Source organism: Mixophyes fleayi, chromosome 2, assembly GCF_038048845.1.
Source record: "Mixophyes fleayi isolate aMixFle1 chromosome 2, aMixFle1.hap1, whole genome shotgun sequence".
Taxonomy (NCBI): domain Eukaryota; kingdom Metazoa; phylum Chordata; class Amphibia; order Anura; family Limnodynastidae; genus Mixophyes; species Mixophyes fleayi.
In genome coordinates, this window is record NC_134403.1 from 195,801,526 (window position 1) to 195,822,634 (window position 21,109).

Here is a 21,109-nt window from a genome sequence, read left to right on the forward strand (position 1 = left end):
AGCAGGCATGTCAAACTAGAAGGATATGGAGTTTACTGTATTAAGACTAAGCCCAATTTAAATAAATCTACCAAAAAAGTTATACGATAATTGCTAAACAATAGGAAAGCGTCTAAAAGCGTGTAACTATTTAAAAAGTTTGCAACGGCATTTAATTAAAAGTCATAAATGGCAGAGGGTTGCATACAACACCGAAAACAAGTTTGACATGCCTGACAGAGGAGCAATACCTTCTAACATATTCATAAGTCTGTGTTATGCTGCCCCCTGCTGGACGTGACATTTATTCAGTGTAAGCCTTGAAGCTTCGCTCCATATTAATTTGAACAGACATTAGTTAGAACGGGAAATTTTATTGAGACAGATTTATAACAGGAATCACTGTAGAGACAACTGAATGACAAAGTGTCTCATGAAAAGTCCAGTCAGAGTCCATATACAGTTTTCACGTGCATGTATCATTTATACTCCTAATGTAACATCTCTGCCATGGGTACACTACATTGGTTGAATATATATATATATATATATATATATATATAGTGTCCACAGATAAGCTACACCTGGCTGGGTGATGGTATAATCCACTATACTACCTGCTGATGCATATTTGTGCATATTTGTATTTGGTTGAATCTCAGCCATGTTTTCAGACGAACACTGTCACCAGCCTGCATATCCAAAACTACACCGTAAATTCTGGACACAATGTGCTTGTAAGTATATATACACAACTGTTCATACAGCGCTATTTATAATAATGTGTGTCCAGCACTCGCACATCTTACATTTAGATCTATTCAACAGATTAGTTCATGGCTAGCATCTCTCTTGTCAATGTGATATTGATTGATAGATCAGTTACAGGAAGTGTTCCTAAACAGGGTGGTAGCAGAATGTTCAGAATGGTAAGCGTCAGACTCTGCAGAGATGTAATATACACGGGAATCTGAAGGGCAATGATGAACAAACACATAACACTGGTCTGTAGTGGTGGAATACAGAGGAGTAGAGGAGTACAGTAGCTGCAGAGTAGTTATAAGGATGAGTACACCAATGATATACCCAGATTCTTCACAGAGCAGTGACCCTTCCTGATCGCAATCATACAGATAACCCTCTGCAGATACAACAAGGAGCAGTGTATGGAACTTATGTACACAGCAATCACTTTAAATCTGTTGCACAGTGATATTTAAAACTGTTGCTACAGAAAGGTGATACACACCAAGAGCTGAAGGGACATGGATGACTAGTGCTCTGTAGCAAAGTCATAAACACAACATACAACAGGGCAGTGGTACAGGACCTTATGAGGATCACTGATGATCACAGCCTCTCCACAGTATTTCACCCTATTCCAGTAGAACAGAGTCTAGATGCAGGGCTGAGGCACCCACTCAATTAGAAACAGCAGGCCCAGTCTTCTGTCTCACACAGTTATGGTGCTGGGAACACACATACAGCGACTCATTGGAGAAGAGCTCTGATCTGCTTGGACGTGGTTTCATCATGGAGGTGACGGGTTGTATATCTGAGACGAAGCAGAGATGGTGTTACTGAGTACACTACCTTTATTGCCCGCATCCATGGTATCATATAACACACTTTTGCGTACCTGAGAGCATTCAGCAGCCCTTCTGTGCTAGTTGATGGTTGATCTTTCAACACCTTGATGCAGCCTTTCATCTGCAAACAAGAGTGGCACTGTTACATTACATGCATAGAACTGTATATATCTCACAACTCTAGGATGAATTGTGTAAAGTGGATCTGTCACCTACGCACACAACAAATATATCAAAATACAATTTAGATAGTTTTTTTACTTATACAGTCTATCATTAAACTAAATATTTTCTTTCATATCCACCTTTTTACAGGCCAGCATAGAGATACAGCAGCAAGGCAAGATGGTTGAGATGATACAATTATTTCGCTTCATATGCCTTAAATACATGCATAATGTCACTGACAGAAGTCATATTCTGGGTTAGCTCATGATGCTCACTCAACTAATCTGCGTAGGAAGCCGTGTTAGAACGACAAATTGGAAAAAAACAAAACCAAAAAACCCCAAAGTGATTATATATATCTCTATCTATATATATATATATATCTATATATACCTATGTCTCTCTCTCTCTCTCTCTATAAATATATATATATCTATAAAAACACCAATTTAGTTATTTGTGAGAGGGAGGAGAGCGCAAGTAATGTAATATAACATATGGGCCTTTTTCATGTTCGGATGTACTTCCATTTGCGTCTAGTTTCTTGCATGAAGTAGCTCTGCACATGACCTAACAGCAATGAACGCAATTGCATGCAATTCGTGTCTGAACAGAGATGACACTACAGCCTACAGCTAGAGGGGAGGGACAGGGGGTGGAAGGGAAGGGATGGTCTAATGTGGTCCATGTAAGGGAGTGCTGAAGCAGCTCCGGGTGATTCAAGTCCTAGGTTTCTCGCATGTATGCTGGCTTTCAGCGTATCATTTGCACCAGCAACAGGCTAGGTGTAAGTGCCAACTGATAATGATGACTAAATGAATGAAATGAATAAACTGCATAGTCTAGTACAGAACATGTGTATGAAAGTAAGATAGACTGTAAAAATACATTGTATGTACAGTATGCATTAAAAGCATCTTTATGTATTTAATGTTAAAATATAAGTTTTATTTTAAATCTATATTTTTATTAAATAATATACTATTAAGAGTTGTTTATTTAATAGAATATTTTTTTGTATGCCTTCTTTCTGAAATTCTTTTATTTAAAGAAGAGAAAACAACAACAATAAGAACATGTAAAGAAGTAAAGCAAGTAACTTGTAGGCAGAGCGTACTTAATACAATTCAAAACGCGTCTTGAGATCCACTTCGATTTAACTATGTTCGGAACTACTCAAATTCTGTGTGCTTTTTTTAAACCGTAACATGAATCAGGCCCCATAAGAGCATATTATATTAAACCTCATTTATATTATTACATTTCTTTCCAGACCTGCCTAACTGGTGTGTATTATATGCACATTCCATTCTACTTGGACAGCGCCTTACAAGTTCCATACTCACATCAATTTTGGAGGTTTTTGCAAATGCTCCAACAGGGTGCACGTGATCGTACAGAATTATGACACCAACCATCACTCGCATACAGAACAGCAGTGTTTCAGTGCTGGTGAAACGGCTGCGGTAACCACTGCAGTAATTAAAAAAAAATATACATAGGTATTAGTCTGTTGTGCTTTGGTGGAAAATTAGGAAAGTAAATATTTACACTAGACTTTTAGTGAGCATGCAATACTATAAAATGTAAATATTTAAAATAAAAAAGTGTTATTGTCCTAAGTATGCTTAGGAATATTCATTGACAGGACAGCATAGGCTGATCAGTTTATCACATATCTTCAGTTATCTATATACTAAAGCAAAGTAACAAAGCCTATCATGGATAAGAGCAGGTGGCCGACACGGCCCTCCACTCACTACCACAGACAGTCTGCTAGCTTCTCCAATTGCAATTACTGTACCAGCTCACACAACATGCACATACCCATTGCCCCCTGACAGACTGCATGTACAAGCCTCCATTATAATCCGGCCTATCAGCAGATACAGGTGGCATGGCAAGATTATGTAGTTGTGCCTACATAGCAGCAGTACCGGGCCCTGAGATCCAATCTATGTTGCAGAGTGCAAACTAGTAGCCACATGCTCTCACAATTGCTCTTTCTCTTGCTTACAGACCTCTGTATTACTGTGTATGAATGTAACTGTGCATAATTCTGCATTCATATTAGTGCTGTAAAGTGTAATGTTTAGAATATGTAAGTTGAAAGTTTGCTTTTTGTATTATGGTACATTTTATTTGTGTATGTATGCTTGTGTACATTAACCTGGTATATATGTTTGTATGAATATATATGGGCTATTGGTGTGTATAGATGTGTGTCTGTATGTTCTATATGTCTCACCCAGTACACACACACACACACACGGCTATAGTACACACACACACACACACACACACACACACACACACACACACACACACGCGGCTATAGTACATGCAGACTGACCAAGTTGAATGTTACAGTAAATACAGTGGGGTTACAAGTAGACAGACATTGTGAGCACAATATAAGTATATACAGACAGGTATGGAAGTGAGAGAGGACAGACATAGGGGTAACAGAGTTGACAAGCAAAAATATGAGGGATCACAGGGAAACTTTCCTTTACAAGGCAGCGCCGCTTTAAATTTAAGCTGCGAAGACGCCGAACTCCCGCGAGTTGTAAAAACCGGGGTATGATACATTTACCCCATGGTCACTAGTTCAATCGTATCAATCCAGATACATTTGACACAGCACAGCATGTGGTGCACAGCACAGGGACATAGGCATAGGGTAGATATATTTTATTGTTAATGCAGTGTGGAATAGTGTGTGTCTCATTTGCTACATTTCGTAAATACTAATATTAATGACTATTGTCAAAGGAATTTTACTGAGCATTACTATTACTGGTCAAATTATACTGGTTTTACTGCTGTTATATTGCTAATGATTACTACTGTCGCTGGCATATTATTGACCATTACTACTGCTCATGGCACATTAAGGGGCATTACTACAACAGCTACCATCTTATTGGCCATAATTACTGCTGTTGATATATTATTGGGCTGTGTCACTACTGCTGGCATATTCCTGGGTATTATTGCTACTGCTGCATGACTGGTGGCATAACTACCCTGTATTGTGGCAATGGCTGAATCACTTTTTCTAGTCTTTCGTACTGTAGGTTTCAGTGAGCAATTGGAGGTTCACAGACAACAGGATTGTATTATAATTTACATGTGGTACCACAGTACTTACGGAGTCTCCAGCATGACTCTGCACACACCTGCCATGGTGCTCAGACAGTCTGTTGTGTCCTCAATTGGCAAAGACTTGTTCTGCGAAGAAATTAAGATAACTCTCAGTGTACAGCAGCGTTACTTTATGTGTGCAGAGTATCATACCCCCTCCAGTGCTTTAGCTGAAGCATACCAGTTTGCTAGGTTGTTAGATTACTCACACTTGGTACACAATATGTACAGGGTACCTTTCTTGACTCAGCACCCCCCATTTATCAACATGTCTAATAAATATCCATTTTCTTTTCTATTCATTCACCTCACCTCAGACACAAACTTAGTGGTTGCATTGCTCAGAGTTTTCAGCATCGGTGTAGCATCCGCGTAGAACAAAGACATGCGATTCGCCATTTCATTGTTTACATCACAATCTGGATCCACCTGATTGATAAAGATAGACTTAAGAGCCAATAGCCCACTTGGGTTGGAGGGATTATCTTGAATCAGACATTACCTGGAAATTGTTCAGCCGGTTGCGACTCACAGTTCGTCTGTAGTAACTAAAGTCATTTTGTATTGCAGGATTTGTCATCTGAGGAAAATAGAGGTAGACCATGTTTCTGTTATACAGCACAGCATGAACCTGAGTGAACTGTTTGTGGACTACATTTAAAATGTTCCTGTACTACAACAGTAAAATGATACTCCTGCCCATAAAAATCTACTTTTCTGCACTATGCATGTGCGGTAATATGTGGCTGCATTTAGTTTGAGTAACTTTCACTTGTGGCACCTTAGTATAGGAGAGTAGGATTGGGGGCATGCAAGTACAAATTGAATTCAGTAGGGGTGTGCACACGAATGTTAGATCTGGCTACACCACTTAGGAGGCTTATATATTGTGGGTCTTAAAGGGCTGCTGCTGACTGCATCAGCATGTATCATTACTGTGTAAAAATAAAATTAATACCCCCACCCCCACCCCTCCCTCAGTCAAATAAGTAAACCAGCACCCAGGGGCAAACGCAGGATTTGTAGAGAGGGGTTTCCACGCTATGCCGCCAGTGGGCGTGACCAGCATGCATGGGGGTGTGGCTATAATTTTAGATAGTTCTTTGCTGCTTTCCAACTCTTCCTATCCACATCATATACACAGGCAATTCCTATCCCCATCATATACACGGGGCAAGCCACCTCAAGCATAGAGTGCCCCATGCTGGGAGGGGGTTTCCACACACTAGGAACCCCCCTCGGTTTGCCTATGGCACCAGTACTAAAGCTAAAGGTAGTCACACCTAAAGCAGGGGGACAGCAAGTGCATGGTCCCTTCTGCAAAATAGATAATCAGCACCAGACCACAGCATTGGGTCCCCTTGTTACAATATGAAATAAACCCCAGCTCTGACACCACGGGGCAGAAAGCTCTAGGAAAATAGGGCCTGTCAAAAACGAGCAACATTCCCCCCAGCCACATCTCAAAGCTTAGTGCTTCATTTAGCAAATCCAAGGGTGAATGCTATTTTTTTGTTGAATACCCTAAAAGTGAAACCTGATCTTTTAGGAACAGGTTTTACTTTTAGGGTATTCAACAACAAAAATTTCACTGTTGGGGAAACTATCCATTAATTCATATTTGTAAGTATGTGATTAAATCTATGCAGTAAAATTAAACTATATAATAGTAACTAAAATTTAGAGAATGAGAGAATTGTAGTTTTTAAATTGCTTAAAGCATAACACTATGGTTCAATCTTGCTACTTATCTCATACCTTGAGCTCGTCAAAGCTGAGGGTGAAGTGCAGGATTTCGGCAAACTGTTTGGCCAGGGCCTGCTCTCTCTCCAGGTGCTGTGTCGGAGCATATGGGGGTGACGTGAGAGCTTCCAAGAGGCTGTGCAATGCATTCTCTGTAGGGATCAATTATGAACATAACAGATAAATGTGCAAATTTGACTTGCTATCTTTAGGATATGCTTACATTCTGGAATGTTTTTGTGTGTTCGTTGTAATAGAGTAGCTGTGCAAGTACAGGATGAATGCAGAGCAGGAGAAGATGTGCATGGTACTGACACTTCAATAAATAGATATATTGAAGTGGCAGTAGATGTTTTTTTTGGGAGTCAAATATAGTGGCAGAAAAATTTGTAAATTAATTTTGATGGACAATTTATATAATGAAGGCTTGTTAGTTTCTGCTATTTAGCCTAAAACATGGCATGGTTTGACCATTATAAAGCAGAGCAAGACATGTGCCAGACGCGTAAGAAATGTGCCAGGCTGGTAGATGCGAATCTGGTGGTGGTGTCATTGTAAAAACTATCAATGAGATAAAAAAAAAATTACCAAGTCGTAGGGAGAATTCATAGAAACGTTTAAGTTTGGCTACCAAAGGGCAGACGGAGCGCCATGCCTCCTCCTGCAGGTGCAAATCCAATGGGTTCTGGATCGCCTACGAGAGAAAGAGAGCGAATTACAATGTGGAGGCAGAAAGAACAAGGTCTTTTGAATGAATGAATGAAATCAAAATTAAAAAAATAAAAAAATAAAACATATTGGGCTAATTTTTCAAGAGCAGCACAAAAGACATGTGTCCAGGTTTATACATTACTACCCATTTCTGTACTCTGTGTGCAGAATTCGATGTGGATTGGGCAGATTTGTAGCACAAATTTACAGGAGCATGTATTGTTTAGTGTAGCCCAAAATGATGGCTTTTCAGTCCTGATATTCAAATGTGCAAAAGGAGTATTGACTGAGAAAATCTGAAGGTGATCTCTTCATATGCATAGGGTCAGATGATTTCCTGAGCTCACACAGTCTCAGTATATCAGTGGGGAGAAGTATGCACACTTAGGTAAGAAAAAGGTACTATGTGTGCATATGTAGGTACTGAAAAGCAAAATAAAAAGTTTACATTAACAAACATAAAACATTAATGAGAAAATGGCAATTTGTCCCCTTACATTCCAAAATATTTAATAATATAATAAGAGTCAAAGAAGCAATTAAACAACAGTAGTTTGGGAAAGTTTAAAGAGAGGGATGGGTCAAATGAGCACATGTACACAACATGACATTGTTCTGCAGCTAAGGTGCCTTGATAGCTTACACTTACAGGGCTTAGATATAATGGGTTTCAGTGTGTGCATAAGTATGAAACGTGCAAAAGTAGACTCATGAAATAATGATGCACATTATTTCATTGTGTCTGGTCATTGTTAATACCAGCAATTGAGTCCTATGATGCTACTGTTGTGCTCAGAAAACATCACATGTAAATGCTTCATTTAGAATGCAATATGTTGCTTTTTTATTTGCAAAGGTGTGTTTTTTTTAATTATAAAAGAATGGTGTCCAGATTGATATATAGAAACCATATCTAAAAATTGAAAAAACGTTTCTGATGGTGTAAATACATTCTAAAATGAGCATCATACAAGAGAGACAGTTATAGATCTTGGCCGATCCAACTTTCTTTTACTTCCCTCTGGGAGAGAGGATGTCAGATATGGAAGGGGCTGTGGTGACGTGAACGTCGTAGAGGACGTGGTGACGTGGGATGTCCACACCCCCTGCTTTACAATGCTGTGGTTCCGGGGGGCCTGATTCTGGAAATCACCCCATTAAGACCCACCTCTGCCCGGCAGTCTTCTAGACATTCTGGGAGAGTAGGCAACTATGACAATGTAATGTAAGCCTCTACTTCATCTTCCAAGGTATAAGAACAACATCCCTTTTGTTGTATATTTCTAATTCTGTTGTAAAGAAACTGTGTGTATAAATATACAACCAAAAACATAATTATACACTTGTTTGTGAACTGCCTTGTATACAAACAAAAAGCAATTAACTCTTTATGTGATGATGGCTGTCACCCTTGGCTGTATTTCTGTATATATAGGTAGCCAATATTGTGTGTTCATGCAGAAGATAGTGACAGGTATGTGTGGAAGTGAGTGCTTACCTGTCTTATTTCCTGCCCAGCCCCCCGGTATGACTGCAGCTCTGCCAGTATCCCCTGGGCCTCTTCCAGGACAGAGTTGACTTGATTCCACACTACGGTCTCTGCCTCCGTGGGCTGAGCATCTGTAGGCCCCAAACACAGTTAGACAGTGATTACAGCTATTAACACAGAGCTAAGAAACTAATTGTATTAGGGTCTGTATCAGTGATAAATGTACAGGTGTTTGTAAAGGGGAAAATTGAGGCGTTTATGATGCTTGTGAAGGTTTGATAGGGAGACAAAACGGTCTGTAGTTATATAGATGTTGAAGGAAGCAGCACATTTATATTAAGTGTCCCAAGGTTAGCTCAGTGGGTGTGAGAGAAAAGGTAACAGCACAATGTTTTATCTTTGAAAATATGTCACCACTAAACAAGGAATTACTCCAGCGTTTCTCAAACCTCTCCTCATTTACCACCTACAGGTCATGTTTTGAAGCTCACCCTAATTGGACCACAGGTCCTTAAACTGGGAAATTATAATAACCTGACCTGTGAATATTTTTAAATGTTTTATGACAATATGGTGACAACATTTTTTCTTTGTTATCTAATAATATTTTATTTTAACTCTGCAAACACTTTGACAGCTCCCACACATACTAATATAGGACTGTGCAGAGAAATAATGTTCTATGTGCCGAATAATTTATACTCAGATTTTATTCATGATGAAAATAATCTCTGTTAGGCTTTAGTGAACTCTTATAACAGAGTGACAGGTGAGATACATTACCATGATCAGGCTCAAATTATGTTGTACATATCTTAAAATAACTTATTGGGGTCACATAAAATTGGCAAAACATAAAAGAGTCTCTTTTGTATGTTTGTGACATCATTGTCCCTGGCTTTGCGTCGCCTTGGTTGCGAACGGATAGCAACTTTGTGTTAGACATGATAGCTTTGTGGATGTAGAGAGAGAGAGAGGCTGAACTGTGTTCAGATTGTGGCCAGACATATGGTTAAGAGTGCATGTAGCTGTTAATACATAAAGAATTGAGGTCTGCCTCTATTTACTATGTATTGAAGTAAGCTGAATAAAATGATTTCAAAGCTCCCAGATTAACCTTTAACTTATTTTGGTTTTTCAGAATGCCTGCTGCTTTCCCATACTGCATACGTAGTCTGCATGACTGATGGGAAGGTGAGAGGCTTTCTGTTTTCAGTGATCGGATTGGGACAAGGCCCAGACTTGCGGGGGCCCCACAGAACCGGGCCTAGGGAGGCAGAAATACATGGGGGCTGCCCCTTTCCTGTTTATTTTATGCGTTTGTTCTGCTCCTGGGGTTGGGGAGCGAAGGACTGGGTCTATATTTATTTTCCATGACTTAGAATACATTTTTCTTTTGAACAGATAGAATAGTGTGCGGGTCTGGGACATGTAGCTCTGTGATGGGTTGTAGACCAACAAAAATGGGGCGAAAAAATGTAAATCCATATCTGATAGGGGAAGCCCAAAAGATGTTACAAATAAGTGGCACTTATTAATACACTTATTTAAATGAGCAAAATAGTCAGCAAATGTTGAAGTGTGAACTTAATTTGTGAGTAGCTAGAGATATTTTTAAGAGTATGACTAGGCTGCATAGTTACGCCTGCCCAGAAGATGTGTAACCTCACATGTGAGTTTGTATGGGGTTTGATGAGTACAAAAACCACCTAGCATGCACACTGGCTAAATACACTGTGATATTCTAGGTGATATCGGCCAACTGGCCTGATACTGCCATGTGTGGCCCCCAAAATGACCACAACGACAGATATTGATTGTATCAATAAAAAGGTTCATTATCGGGCATGTTGGTGAACACAGTTGAAACATGTGTGTTTGTGTGTGTTTATCTTTTGATCATAATAAAAGCCCTCAACGTGACACAGAATGTTGGAATCACAATATGGGTAGCCAGCCCAAGCACAGTCCCTTTGTCACCTTACTAACCACATTGTTTTAATAAATATATGCAAGTTACATGAGCTATAAAACAACAGTAAGGCTAGGTACACACTGAAGGTTTTTCAGCTAAATATTGGGCCAATCACCTGATAAATGACCGCTCGGCCACATATCACGATAGTGTGTATAATCACACAATGAACGACAATCATTCCAAAGTGCTGATTGTCATTTCATTTGGTTGGTCGTACTGTTTAATAATCTCGTTCCAATCACTTTCTGATCATATAGTGCGTATGCACTCATGATCACGATCTCCATAGAGTTTACAGAGTCATGGTCTTTTCAGCCGATGTCGGCAATGAACATGTCCCGATGACTAAATGTAGAAAGTGCAGTAGATGGAATAGATTTTCTTTCGTTCTATGACTGCATATTTAAGTCACAGAAGCCAACGATATTTGTAAGGACGTGTGGCTAGCTATAACAAGGCGGTTTTAATCAGTGCGACATGAATGAATAAATGAATGAATGAATGAATGACTATTGTGCTGTCATTCTCTAAATGACTAGAGGAGCAGATGACGAGCACAGATCTGAAAATAAATCATTTATACGCATGTATTGCCCGGCCGATCGGACCTTCAGTTATAGGAACAATTGTAGATAACAGATTGGTCAAAAAATTCTCCAGTGTGTACTTAGCCTAATTTGGGAATGTTAATTTTAAAAGGATAGTGGGCAAAGGAGACAAAATGAGGTGCTGCTTCTATTGCGCAAAAACTGCTGTAAAACCCATTCACATCTATGTTTGTGACCATATGTATGAACACAGAACAAAACCAGTTGCAAGAGCACAAACGGAGATGCAAATTTTTGCATTGCATTTGCAAGTTGTTAATGACCCCCTTGTTCTAATTCTCGGTGCAAGTGTCATTTTACAAACTTCCTTATCTGTCACCAATAAGAAAGAATAACTAAACCCGAAAACAAAGTTTTAATGGCATGTTAAAAAAAAATATGAAACTGTCTAATGGTGCCATTTGTGACACCGTCTCTATTCTTTGTACCCCATGTTAGCCTGTAGCATGGGGCAGTACATCTAGTTGATGCAACCATATGAAATTAACTATCACAATAGAAAATGCAGTGCTCTATGATGACACAAAATAAAACAAACTTAAAAGTAAACAAAACAAAAAAACATGGAAAAATTAAAATGATCTCACGTTCAAAGTCAAGGAAAAAAGTGGGACACTGTTCTAGGTCGTTATAAGACAAGACTTTTAGAAGGTTCCCCATCTGACACCTGGAAAAAAAAGACAGAAAGGAGGGAATGATGGGGGGAAACAGTGTGATAAGTAGGGGAGGGTGCTGTCCTTAACCAGCCACAGTGATATTTACTAATGGTACGATACTCTTGAGTGAAAACATAACTATTTTCCCAGAAAATGTGTAATCACAAACAAAGTCTGAGTCGTCTTTAACATTTCTTTCTGCGGCTGTACTTGATCTCTCATTACTTGGGATGCATTCATTAACTACTGAATAACAATGCATAATACCATGTGATATATGTAGAACTCAATGCAATGCAATATAAGTAAGGTGTGATTGTTTGCTTATATTGTGTTGCGTAATACATTTCAGACAGTATGAGTCTGTTGGTATTATATTTATATGAGTGCTAAATTCATAATCAGCGGTCGAAGTGGAAATTCAGAAGTGGTGGTATGGAAGATGTTAGTCAATGATATTTGATAATTTTACAGTGAAGGCAGTAGGGGAAGTGGCGGTGTGGCATACCACTGTATGTCGGCCCACCTTCATAATGATAAATGAGGAAAGTATGTTGTGCTGCCCCTGGGAGACCTACATTTCAATAAATATCTTTCTAAAAGTCTGCAGATCCTAGTTATTCAATCGGTGCCAGGACATTTTTGATGAAGGCAAAGGCTTATATTTTTTATTTGTAGCAGCAATAGTTTTATGGAGTGTAACAGATCTCTATAGTTAGGGGAAATTATGTATGTTTTGTGTTCCGATATATTCACCCTCTGTTTGTGTGACATATCCAATCACTGCTTTATGTTCCTTTATGTACCTCTGTGGTTAAGTGTATACAGAATAAAATTTACTATACTGGCATCCTTAGAACATATTTAGGAAATACATTTTAGCAGTGATAATTATTTTTACACATATACTAAGTAATGAATAATATCTCCCATTATCAGATAAAACATTACATATATAATCATAATTGTACAGTAAAGTGCGTTTCTGGGAGGATTCCTTAAAAATAAACAATGACTTTAAAATGTGCACTCTCTATATGTGTCAGCATTAGTTTCTGGTAGCACTGATGTGTACTTTAGACCAAGCATGTATGAATACATTTAAAAATACTAATACATTATTATGCAAACGGTACTGTGGCAATGGACTGTGGGGTTTCAGGCACTAAAACAAGGTGGGTAGTGCATTCTTTAATGCAATGCAAGCATGTGTCTATGTCAGTGTTGGCTAAACTGTGACACTCCAGGTGTTGTGAAACTACAAGTCCCAGCATACCCTTCCAGCAATAAGCTGCTATATATTGGCAAAGCATGCTGGGACTTGTAGTTTCACAAACACCTGGAGTGGCACAGGTTAGCCAACATGGGTCTATGTGATAAGCTCATGCATGTAGAAGAAAACCCACAGTACACCATTGAAATGACACATATTAAAGCTTAAAAGCCACACATGTGCAAACTGGATGGAGCATATTGAAAACATCATACACTGGAATATGGGGCGTATCCATTTTGAAAGGGTGCACAAACCAGACTTAATGAAGGAGCATCATATGAACACATCTTGTTTGCATTTGTACAATGTGGTTTAGGGGAAGACGGTTTTAAACATACAGTGAACCTAAAATACCATGTTTTTTTTGTGTATTATGTTCTATCAATTATGTTAACAGGCTAGAGGAATGCAGTAACCTTTTTGTAGAAGATTTGTCAGAATAGGTATTTCCAGACATTTTCTCACTGCCTTTAGCACTGTGACTCTTCAATATTGAAAGACTGCAAATAAGCCACAAACTTTGCAAGCTGGTAATTTGAGTCAATCAGTGAACAACAGGATCCGTGAGTAATTTTAACCATGCACTTGGAGCGTCATATTGCATATTTCCGTTCATTTAGTCAGGGAACAAACAGGAAAACTGCTATTTCAATCTGCTTGCAAATGCTCCTCCAGTTCTAGATCACGGGGACACTCCCACATTGGGATCATTTGCTGATCTAGGGGTATATTTACTAAACTGCAGGTTGGAAAAAGAGTAGATGTTGCCTATAGCAACCAATTACATTATAGCTATCATTTATTCTACAAAATGACAGCTAGAATCTGATTGGTTGCTATAGGTAACATCTCCACTTTTTTTAAATCCGCAATTTAGGAAATATACCCCCTAGTTTCTTCCCTTTCAAGTCAAATCAGATTCAATTGCCAGGAAAGGGCAAGACACTGTGAAGAAATTCGTCAATTGTTGGACAATTTGGTCAATGGAGACCAAATTGTCCAAGCAAGGATGCACATGTGGGGCCAGTTTGACTCCTTCAGCTGGTTATGTGGATCTGTTAGATTTGTAATATTATGCATATGAAGGAAATCGTTGGCAACAGTCACAACACTATTACAAAATAAGACAGCTGATTTAAAAGGCTACGTTTGTCGTCATATCAATTTTTACTGTTATATTTCCTACATAAAAGTTATACAACAATAATAATTGTAATGAAGTGTTTTCTTAGTTCTATTACAACACTATTAGCTAATCAGTATTAAGTCTATTATTCTGAGTACTAAACCTCAGCCAGGTGGACCTTTTTCACCTGCTTTTTCTGCAATAAAACATGCATGCAAAGACACACTCCATTAATGTCAATTGAATATGGCACACAAAAGGTTATTTTTTGTCTGTGTTATACAATTTAAAATACAGCATGTGTGTCTTGGTGTTGCTTGTTCTTACCTCATTATTTGCAAAGAAACTGTTCTTTCAGCTTTTACACAAAACAAAAAGACGTCTTTTTGTGTGTTTCAATAAAGTATGTGTACCTGAGGCTGTAATCACTTCTAGCCAGTTACCTATTTTGCATGTAGTGTCCATTGTGCTGACAATACACTACCAATTAAGCTCCCATATTACTGGTACTAAAGCTGCCAACGATTGGTATATGTACAAGACTGTGTTAACCTTTTAATGGGGTCTATTTATTAAGACCCCAAGGTTAATAAGATTTTCGATCACTGTTCATGGAGCTATGAAAAATCTTTTGTAAGCCAATCTAGTAAGAAAATGTTCCCCAGCGATATAGGCTGGCAGCGGTAAGAGGAGTCGTTCACCAAGCCAGTCCTGGGGCTCTCTAAGCATGCTTAAGCCAGCTTGCCAGCTTGTGCATGCACTCTGAACTTTACAGAAATAAAAAAAATTAAACCCCCCCAACAAAAAACATTTTTTGTTTTAATAATGAAGCATTTTTTCCTGCAGGCACCCCCGGGAAATGCCATCCTTTCATCGCTGTCTTTAGTAAATAGGCTCGCAGGAGACACTGGCGATGCCTACAGTAGTCTTCACTGGCCAGGGGCTTTGGTAAATAGAGAGGAGCCATAAATAGGATTTAGGGCTTATCACCCTCTTATAACTTGGCACCTATATGTGCTTGCATAGAAACAATGGAGATCTGAACAGAAGATCTTAGACCAGAAAACGTGTCTGTTATTACATTAAAAAACAACTTCCCATTAAAGTAAACTAAGAATCTTAATATGGTGTTGTGAAAAGAGGAAATAATGTAGATGCAGCTAGGTTTAGTGTTCCTTATTGTGTTTCAGACAGTAGAGGATTTTGGTAAAGAGTGTTAAGATAAAAAATAATAAGAAGTAATAAATAATCTAATGTGTGATTTGCATTATATAACGTACTATCTGTCTATCTAATATTTAATCTTTGTAAAACTTTTGCAGTTCCATTTAGGAGAAAAAAAAAGAGACATATCTATACTGCATGCTGGTTGCCTCATGGTGTTATGTGAGGTCTCTGTTAATGATGTTGCAAACAACACTGCATTATTGGCTGGCATTTTGGATTAGAGAAGCTGTACCACAAGGGATGAAGCAGCCACTCCATTAAGAAATCTAGGTTGTTGATTAAATGGAGAAGGAAGTTAAGTTTGAGTGAACAAAATACTCTGTTTAATATAGTAGTGTTCAAGCTGGAGGAGGATTCATTTCTGAAGCTTCTTTTGATCTAACCAGAGTAGCAAATACAAGATCACAACAAAAAAGACAATTTTATAGCTATGATTAAGATCTATGGATAAATGTGCCAAGTGTCTCTTTTTTTTGACAGACCAAAATGTAGGGGATTTTAAAGCTTCATAGTTTAACTTATGCCAAAGCTGTGACCATAAATATTGTACGCAACAGACTGGTCAAAGGAATCAGGTAGAGGCACTGCCTAGAAGGGTATAAAATTAGACACAGTAGGGTTTATTTACTAACATTGCATTTAGAAGTAACATTTGCTCTAAAGCACAGCAACCAATCACATACATGCATTCTAACTTCAACTAGACAGGAAAAAGTTAATTGCATCTAAATATAATGCATAGTTGCCTACTCCCCTGGAATGTCTGGGAGACTCCCAGGAGAACAGGGCAACCTCCTGGGTCCTGGACAAACATAATTAAATGGCAGGGGCGGGGCTTATGATGAGAATCATGCAATTATTGTGGCCCCGCCCATACCATAACGCCTGGCAGTAAATTTATCAAGCTGCGGGTTTGAAAATATAAAGATGTTGCTATAGCAACCAATCAGATTCTAGCTGTCATTTTGCAGAATGTACTAAATAAATGATAACTAGAATCTGATTGGTTGCTATAGGCAACATCTCCACTTTTTCAAACCCACAGCTTGATAAATTTACCCCCTGATGTTTTACAACTTATTGCCACTACTTTGATTTATTTTGTGACAACTAGAATCTTTTGAGGGTTACAAGAGACAACAGCTCCCACCAGGGAAGGGCTTACTCATTTTCCACACCATAGGACACTTTTCACTGTGCTCCCCTAATCCACCTCACCAAACCTAGCATACTCAAAATATACAGAATTACATATACCATCACAGGGTAGTGTGACAAAGGGAGTGGTTTGCCACAGACCTCTAAGAAATGAGTTAGGTTTTCAGCTGACAATGTGCAAGTCAAAGCTGCAGACAGAATTATATATTCGCATAGCAGTGCACCTAGTTTAAAAATAAACAGGTGGAGGACATATGTGTGACAAAATAATAGTATAGAGTGTGAATTAGCTTACATATGTAACATCCCCTAGTGGCGTTTTGAAAAACCTTGCACACTAGTGACTTAGGCTGGGTACTGTGTTGACAGCACACCCCAGCCTGCTAGAGTGAGAAGAAGGAGGGTCTGTCAGCAAGGGGGATTGGAGAGGAGTAGGAGAAAGAAGCAACACATGCAGGGGTCACCTGGTCAATTTCACCCATGCCCCTCAGCTAGCCAGGCTTGAGAAGGGGGTGCACTGTGTAACCTGTGCACCCCACACTATATGGACAAAAGTATTTGAATGCTTGACCATTATACCAACAGGGACTGTAATAACATTGTATTTTAATAAATATACTTTAATATAGGGTAGGTCCCCCTTTTCAAGCGATAACAGCTTCCACTCTTTTTGGAAGACTTTCCACAAGATATTGGAGTGTTTCAGTGGTAATTTGCGCCCATTCATTCTGTAGAGCATTTATAGAGCATTTATGAGGTCAGGCGCTGATGTTGGACAAGAAGGACTGGCTCGCAATCTCCGTTCCAGTTCATTCCAAAGGTGTTCGATGAGGTTGAGGTCAGAGCTCTGTGTGGGTCAGTCAAGTTCTTCCACACTGAACTCATCAAACCATGTCTTTGTAGTCCTTGCTTTGTGCACTGGGGCACAGTCATATCGGAATAGAAAAGGGCCTTCCCCAAACTGTTGCCACAAAGTTTGGAAGTATAGCATTGTCCAAAATGACTTGGTATGCTGAAGCATTAATATTGTCCTTCACTGGAAATAAGGGGCTTAGCCCAAGCCCTGAAAAACAGTCCCATACCATTATCACTCCTCCACCAAACTTCACAGTTGGCATAATGCAGTCAGGCAGGTAACATTCTACCGGCATCCGCCAAGCCCAGACTCACCCATCTGACTGCCAAACAGAGAATCGACATTCCTCACTCCACAGAACACGTTTCCAGTGCTTCACAGTCCAGTGTCTGTGTGCTTTATACTACTCCATCCAACGCTTGGTATTGGTCTTGGTGATGTAAGGCTTGCATGCAGCTGCTCGGCCATGGAAACCCATTCCATTAAGCTCCCGCCACACAGGTTTTGTGTTTACATTAATGCCAGTGGAAGTTCAGAACTCTTCAGCTATAGAATCAGCAGAGCATTGGAGACTTTTACGCACCATGCGTCTTAGGAGTCGTTGACCCTGCTCTGTGATTTTATGTTGTCCTCTGCTTTGTGGCTGAGTTGCGGTTGTTCCTAAACGCTTCCACTTTCTAGTAATATCACATACAGTTGACAGTGAAATATCCAGCAGGGATGAAATTTTACGAACAGACTTATTGCAAAGGTGGCATCCTAACACAGTATCATACTTGAAGTCACCAAGCTCTTAAGAGCGACCCATTTTGTATCACAAATATTTGCAAATGGAGACTGCATAGCTAGGTGCTTGATTTTATACATCTCTGGCAACCGGTCTGATTGAAACACCTCATTTCAATAATTAACAGGTGTAGCCAAATACCTTTGTCCATATAGTGTATTTTGTAGTGGTTTAAAAAGGTATTTTTCCACAGCTCACAGCAGGCTGACAGGGTGTGCCTGCAGCGACAGTAATTAAACAGAACACCTGCAGAGAACTCCTTTTTAAAGGCAAGGTAGGAATGTCATATGTCCATCAAGTTAGGGCTGTGGGAGGAGTGTAAAGTATTTAAACCTGTCTTTTTCATTTGTACAGTGTGACTGATGCTGAAAAAGCCTGCCGATGTCTAGGCAGTTGGTCTCTGTTTATTTAGTGTTAAGTTCACAAGAACGTGTGTGGAACTTTGTGTTATCTGTTACTTTGCTATCCTGACAATATAAGAAAAGAACCGAGCAAGAAGTTTCTTGTGTGTACATTGCCAAAAGGGTGCCTGTGCAACAGTAGCAAAAGGCACATTACTAAAGTATAAAGAATATCACATAGTATCAGAAGTAGGTATTTATTGGAATTTTAGAATTGGGAGAAAATGTACAGTTTTTTAGTACTAAACAAAGATAGGGGATATAGTTTTGTATTTCATATAATATTTCAGTATTTAGGGCATATATACAGATGTACCATGAGTTCTCTTACTTTCAGTTGACTACATGCTGGTTTTCACAATATTTCTGACACTTCCTTTTAATGGGATATTAAAAAGCATATCTTGCACTCATGCCACCAAATGAACAAAACTCCAATACCTAAAGAACCATAAATATGTAATTGGAGAGGTGTCTATTACTGCCTTCATGTTAAGTCTGAGTACTGCAGAATAAGGCTTGCAGTACAACTTTTACTAGACATTGTTTATCTTTATAGCTTTTTTCTGTGCCTTTTATCCATATCAGGAGGCAGAGATAGATATAGCTCTGTTATTGTCTCATATTTGGATAAGTTGTATCCAGACAATAGCATTTTATTTTGTCCCAGGACAAATCTAATTAAATAAATTAATTCCTACCTTTACTGTTGTCCTACTGTATTGTACTTTTGTATCAACTATCTGTTATGTGACTTAATACAGGTCAACTTTGTAAATAACCTTACTCAATGGTTTTTACCTGGATAAATAATTTGAATGATTTATGTTCGAATACCCCTATAGTTGTCAGCATTTTAAAATAATTTACAGGGACACAGCATGTAAGCATGTCATGTGTAGTGTTGTCCAGGTGGAACTTTGTGTACTACTCAATCCTAATCATGATATGTTTATTGAACTTGGTTAAAATTTATTTTCTGCTTCTTAAATTTACTTCTTTAATAAGTATTAATATATCACCCCATAAAATCAGAATAGATAATAAAAAATGCAGTCAATATACAAAATAAAATAAATGACACTATGCAGTCAGAACTGTAAAACAAAGTCAAAAACAAATCCTTAAACTTGGGACTGTCCCTGAAATCAGGGACAGTTTGGAGCTTTAAGCATTTCTGAAAAAAATGGTAACATGGAGCCTGATTCATTAAGGATCTTAAATGAAGAGGATTTTTATTTCAGTCTCCTGGACAAAACCATGTTACATTGCAAGGGGTGCAAATGAGTGTTCTGTTTTGCACATAAGTTAAATACTGACTGTTTTTTCATGTAGCACACAAATATCACCTTTCAATTTCAGTGTACAAATAAGCTATCAAGTATTTGTGTGCTACATGAAAAAACAGGCAGTATTTAACTTATGTGCAAAACAGAACACTCATTTGCACCCCTTGCAATGTAACATGGTTTTGTCCAGGAGACTGAAATAAGAATCCTCTTAATTTAAGATCCTTAATGAATCGGGCCCATGAAATGCAACTGTTTTTGTGCAATAAAATTGAATAGAGCAAATCAGCCACATAGACTTTCCTACAATCTATCAGCAGAATGTATTCCTCTGGTTGTTTGGTAATCGCAATAATGATGAGGAAGTGAGTACAGAGTAATGAAAAGAGGAAATATTTCCCAAGTACGGACAGTCCCACCAGCATTGTGCAGACAGCAAATCCACAATATGCAAATCAGAACTATGCCCTAATAAAATGTACTGCCTATTGCTTTTGTTGTCATTACTACTGCCCACTGTAAACTAGATACTAGCAAAAGTGATCTGGTCATTGCCTGTGTGATGTTATATTAAAGGGGTTAAAATGTTACAAAATAAATATAGATGTGTAGTATAAGTTATATAAAGTTTGGATAGTTACCATGGTAGTGTAAAACAGAGTACACAATCAGTAGTTATATAGCAGTAGTTATATACGCATGCACATACACTGGTGAGTGTGGTATTATGCAAAGAATACGTAGACACCTGTGTACTTAATAATGCTGTCTCTATAAAAATCATTTAGCATGTGTTCTCCCTGTGCTATTCTTTTGGGTATAAACACAGATGAAAACCCCATTGAGGCTCATTTATTAACAGAAACACCAGACATTTTATTTAGCACAAGTACACTGTTGCAAATCACATCACTTAGGCTC

General features: G+C 38.6%; 1 protein-coding gene across 6 annotated transcripts in view; it reads right to left on the reverse strand.

Moving 5' to 3' along the window:
• Window positions 1-337: 337 nt before the first annotated feature.
• Window positions 338-21,109, reverse strand: part of LOC142138533 (CYFIP-related Rac1 interactor A-like) — a 36,698-nt gene continuing 15,926 nt past the window's right edge. For 4 of the 6 annotated variants that reach the window (XM_075195275.1, XM_075195280.1, XM_075195277.1 and 1 more), the window contains 9 exons: window positions 8,836-8,957; window positions 7,215-7,320; window positions 6,642-6,778; window positions 5,386-5,463; window positions 5,196-5,312; window positions 4,891-4,970; window positions 3,083-3,209; window positions 1,619-1,689; window positions 338-1,534 (listed from right to left, as the gene is read on the reverse strand). In XM_075195275.1, the coding sequence (XP_075051376.1) occupies window positions 1,471-1,534; window positions 1,619-1,689; window positions 3,083-3,209; window positions 4,891-4,970; window positions 5,196-5,312; window positions 5,386-5,463; window positions 6,642-6,778; window positions 7,215-7,320; window positions 8,836-8,957 (902 nt within the window). In that variant the 3' untranslated portion in view covers window positions 338-1,470. Of the gene's footprint in view, window positions 1,535-1,618; window positions 1,690-3,082; window positions 3,210-4,890; window positions 4,971-5,195; window positions 5,313-5,385; window positions 5,464-6,641; window positions 6,779-7,214; window positions 7,321-8,835; window positions 8,958-11,999; window positions 12,080-21,109 lie in introns of all 6 variants that reach the window. The other 2 variants (XM_075195278.1, XM_075195279.1) reach the window with 1 other exon arrangement.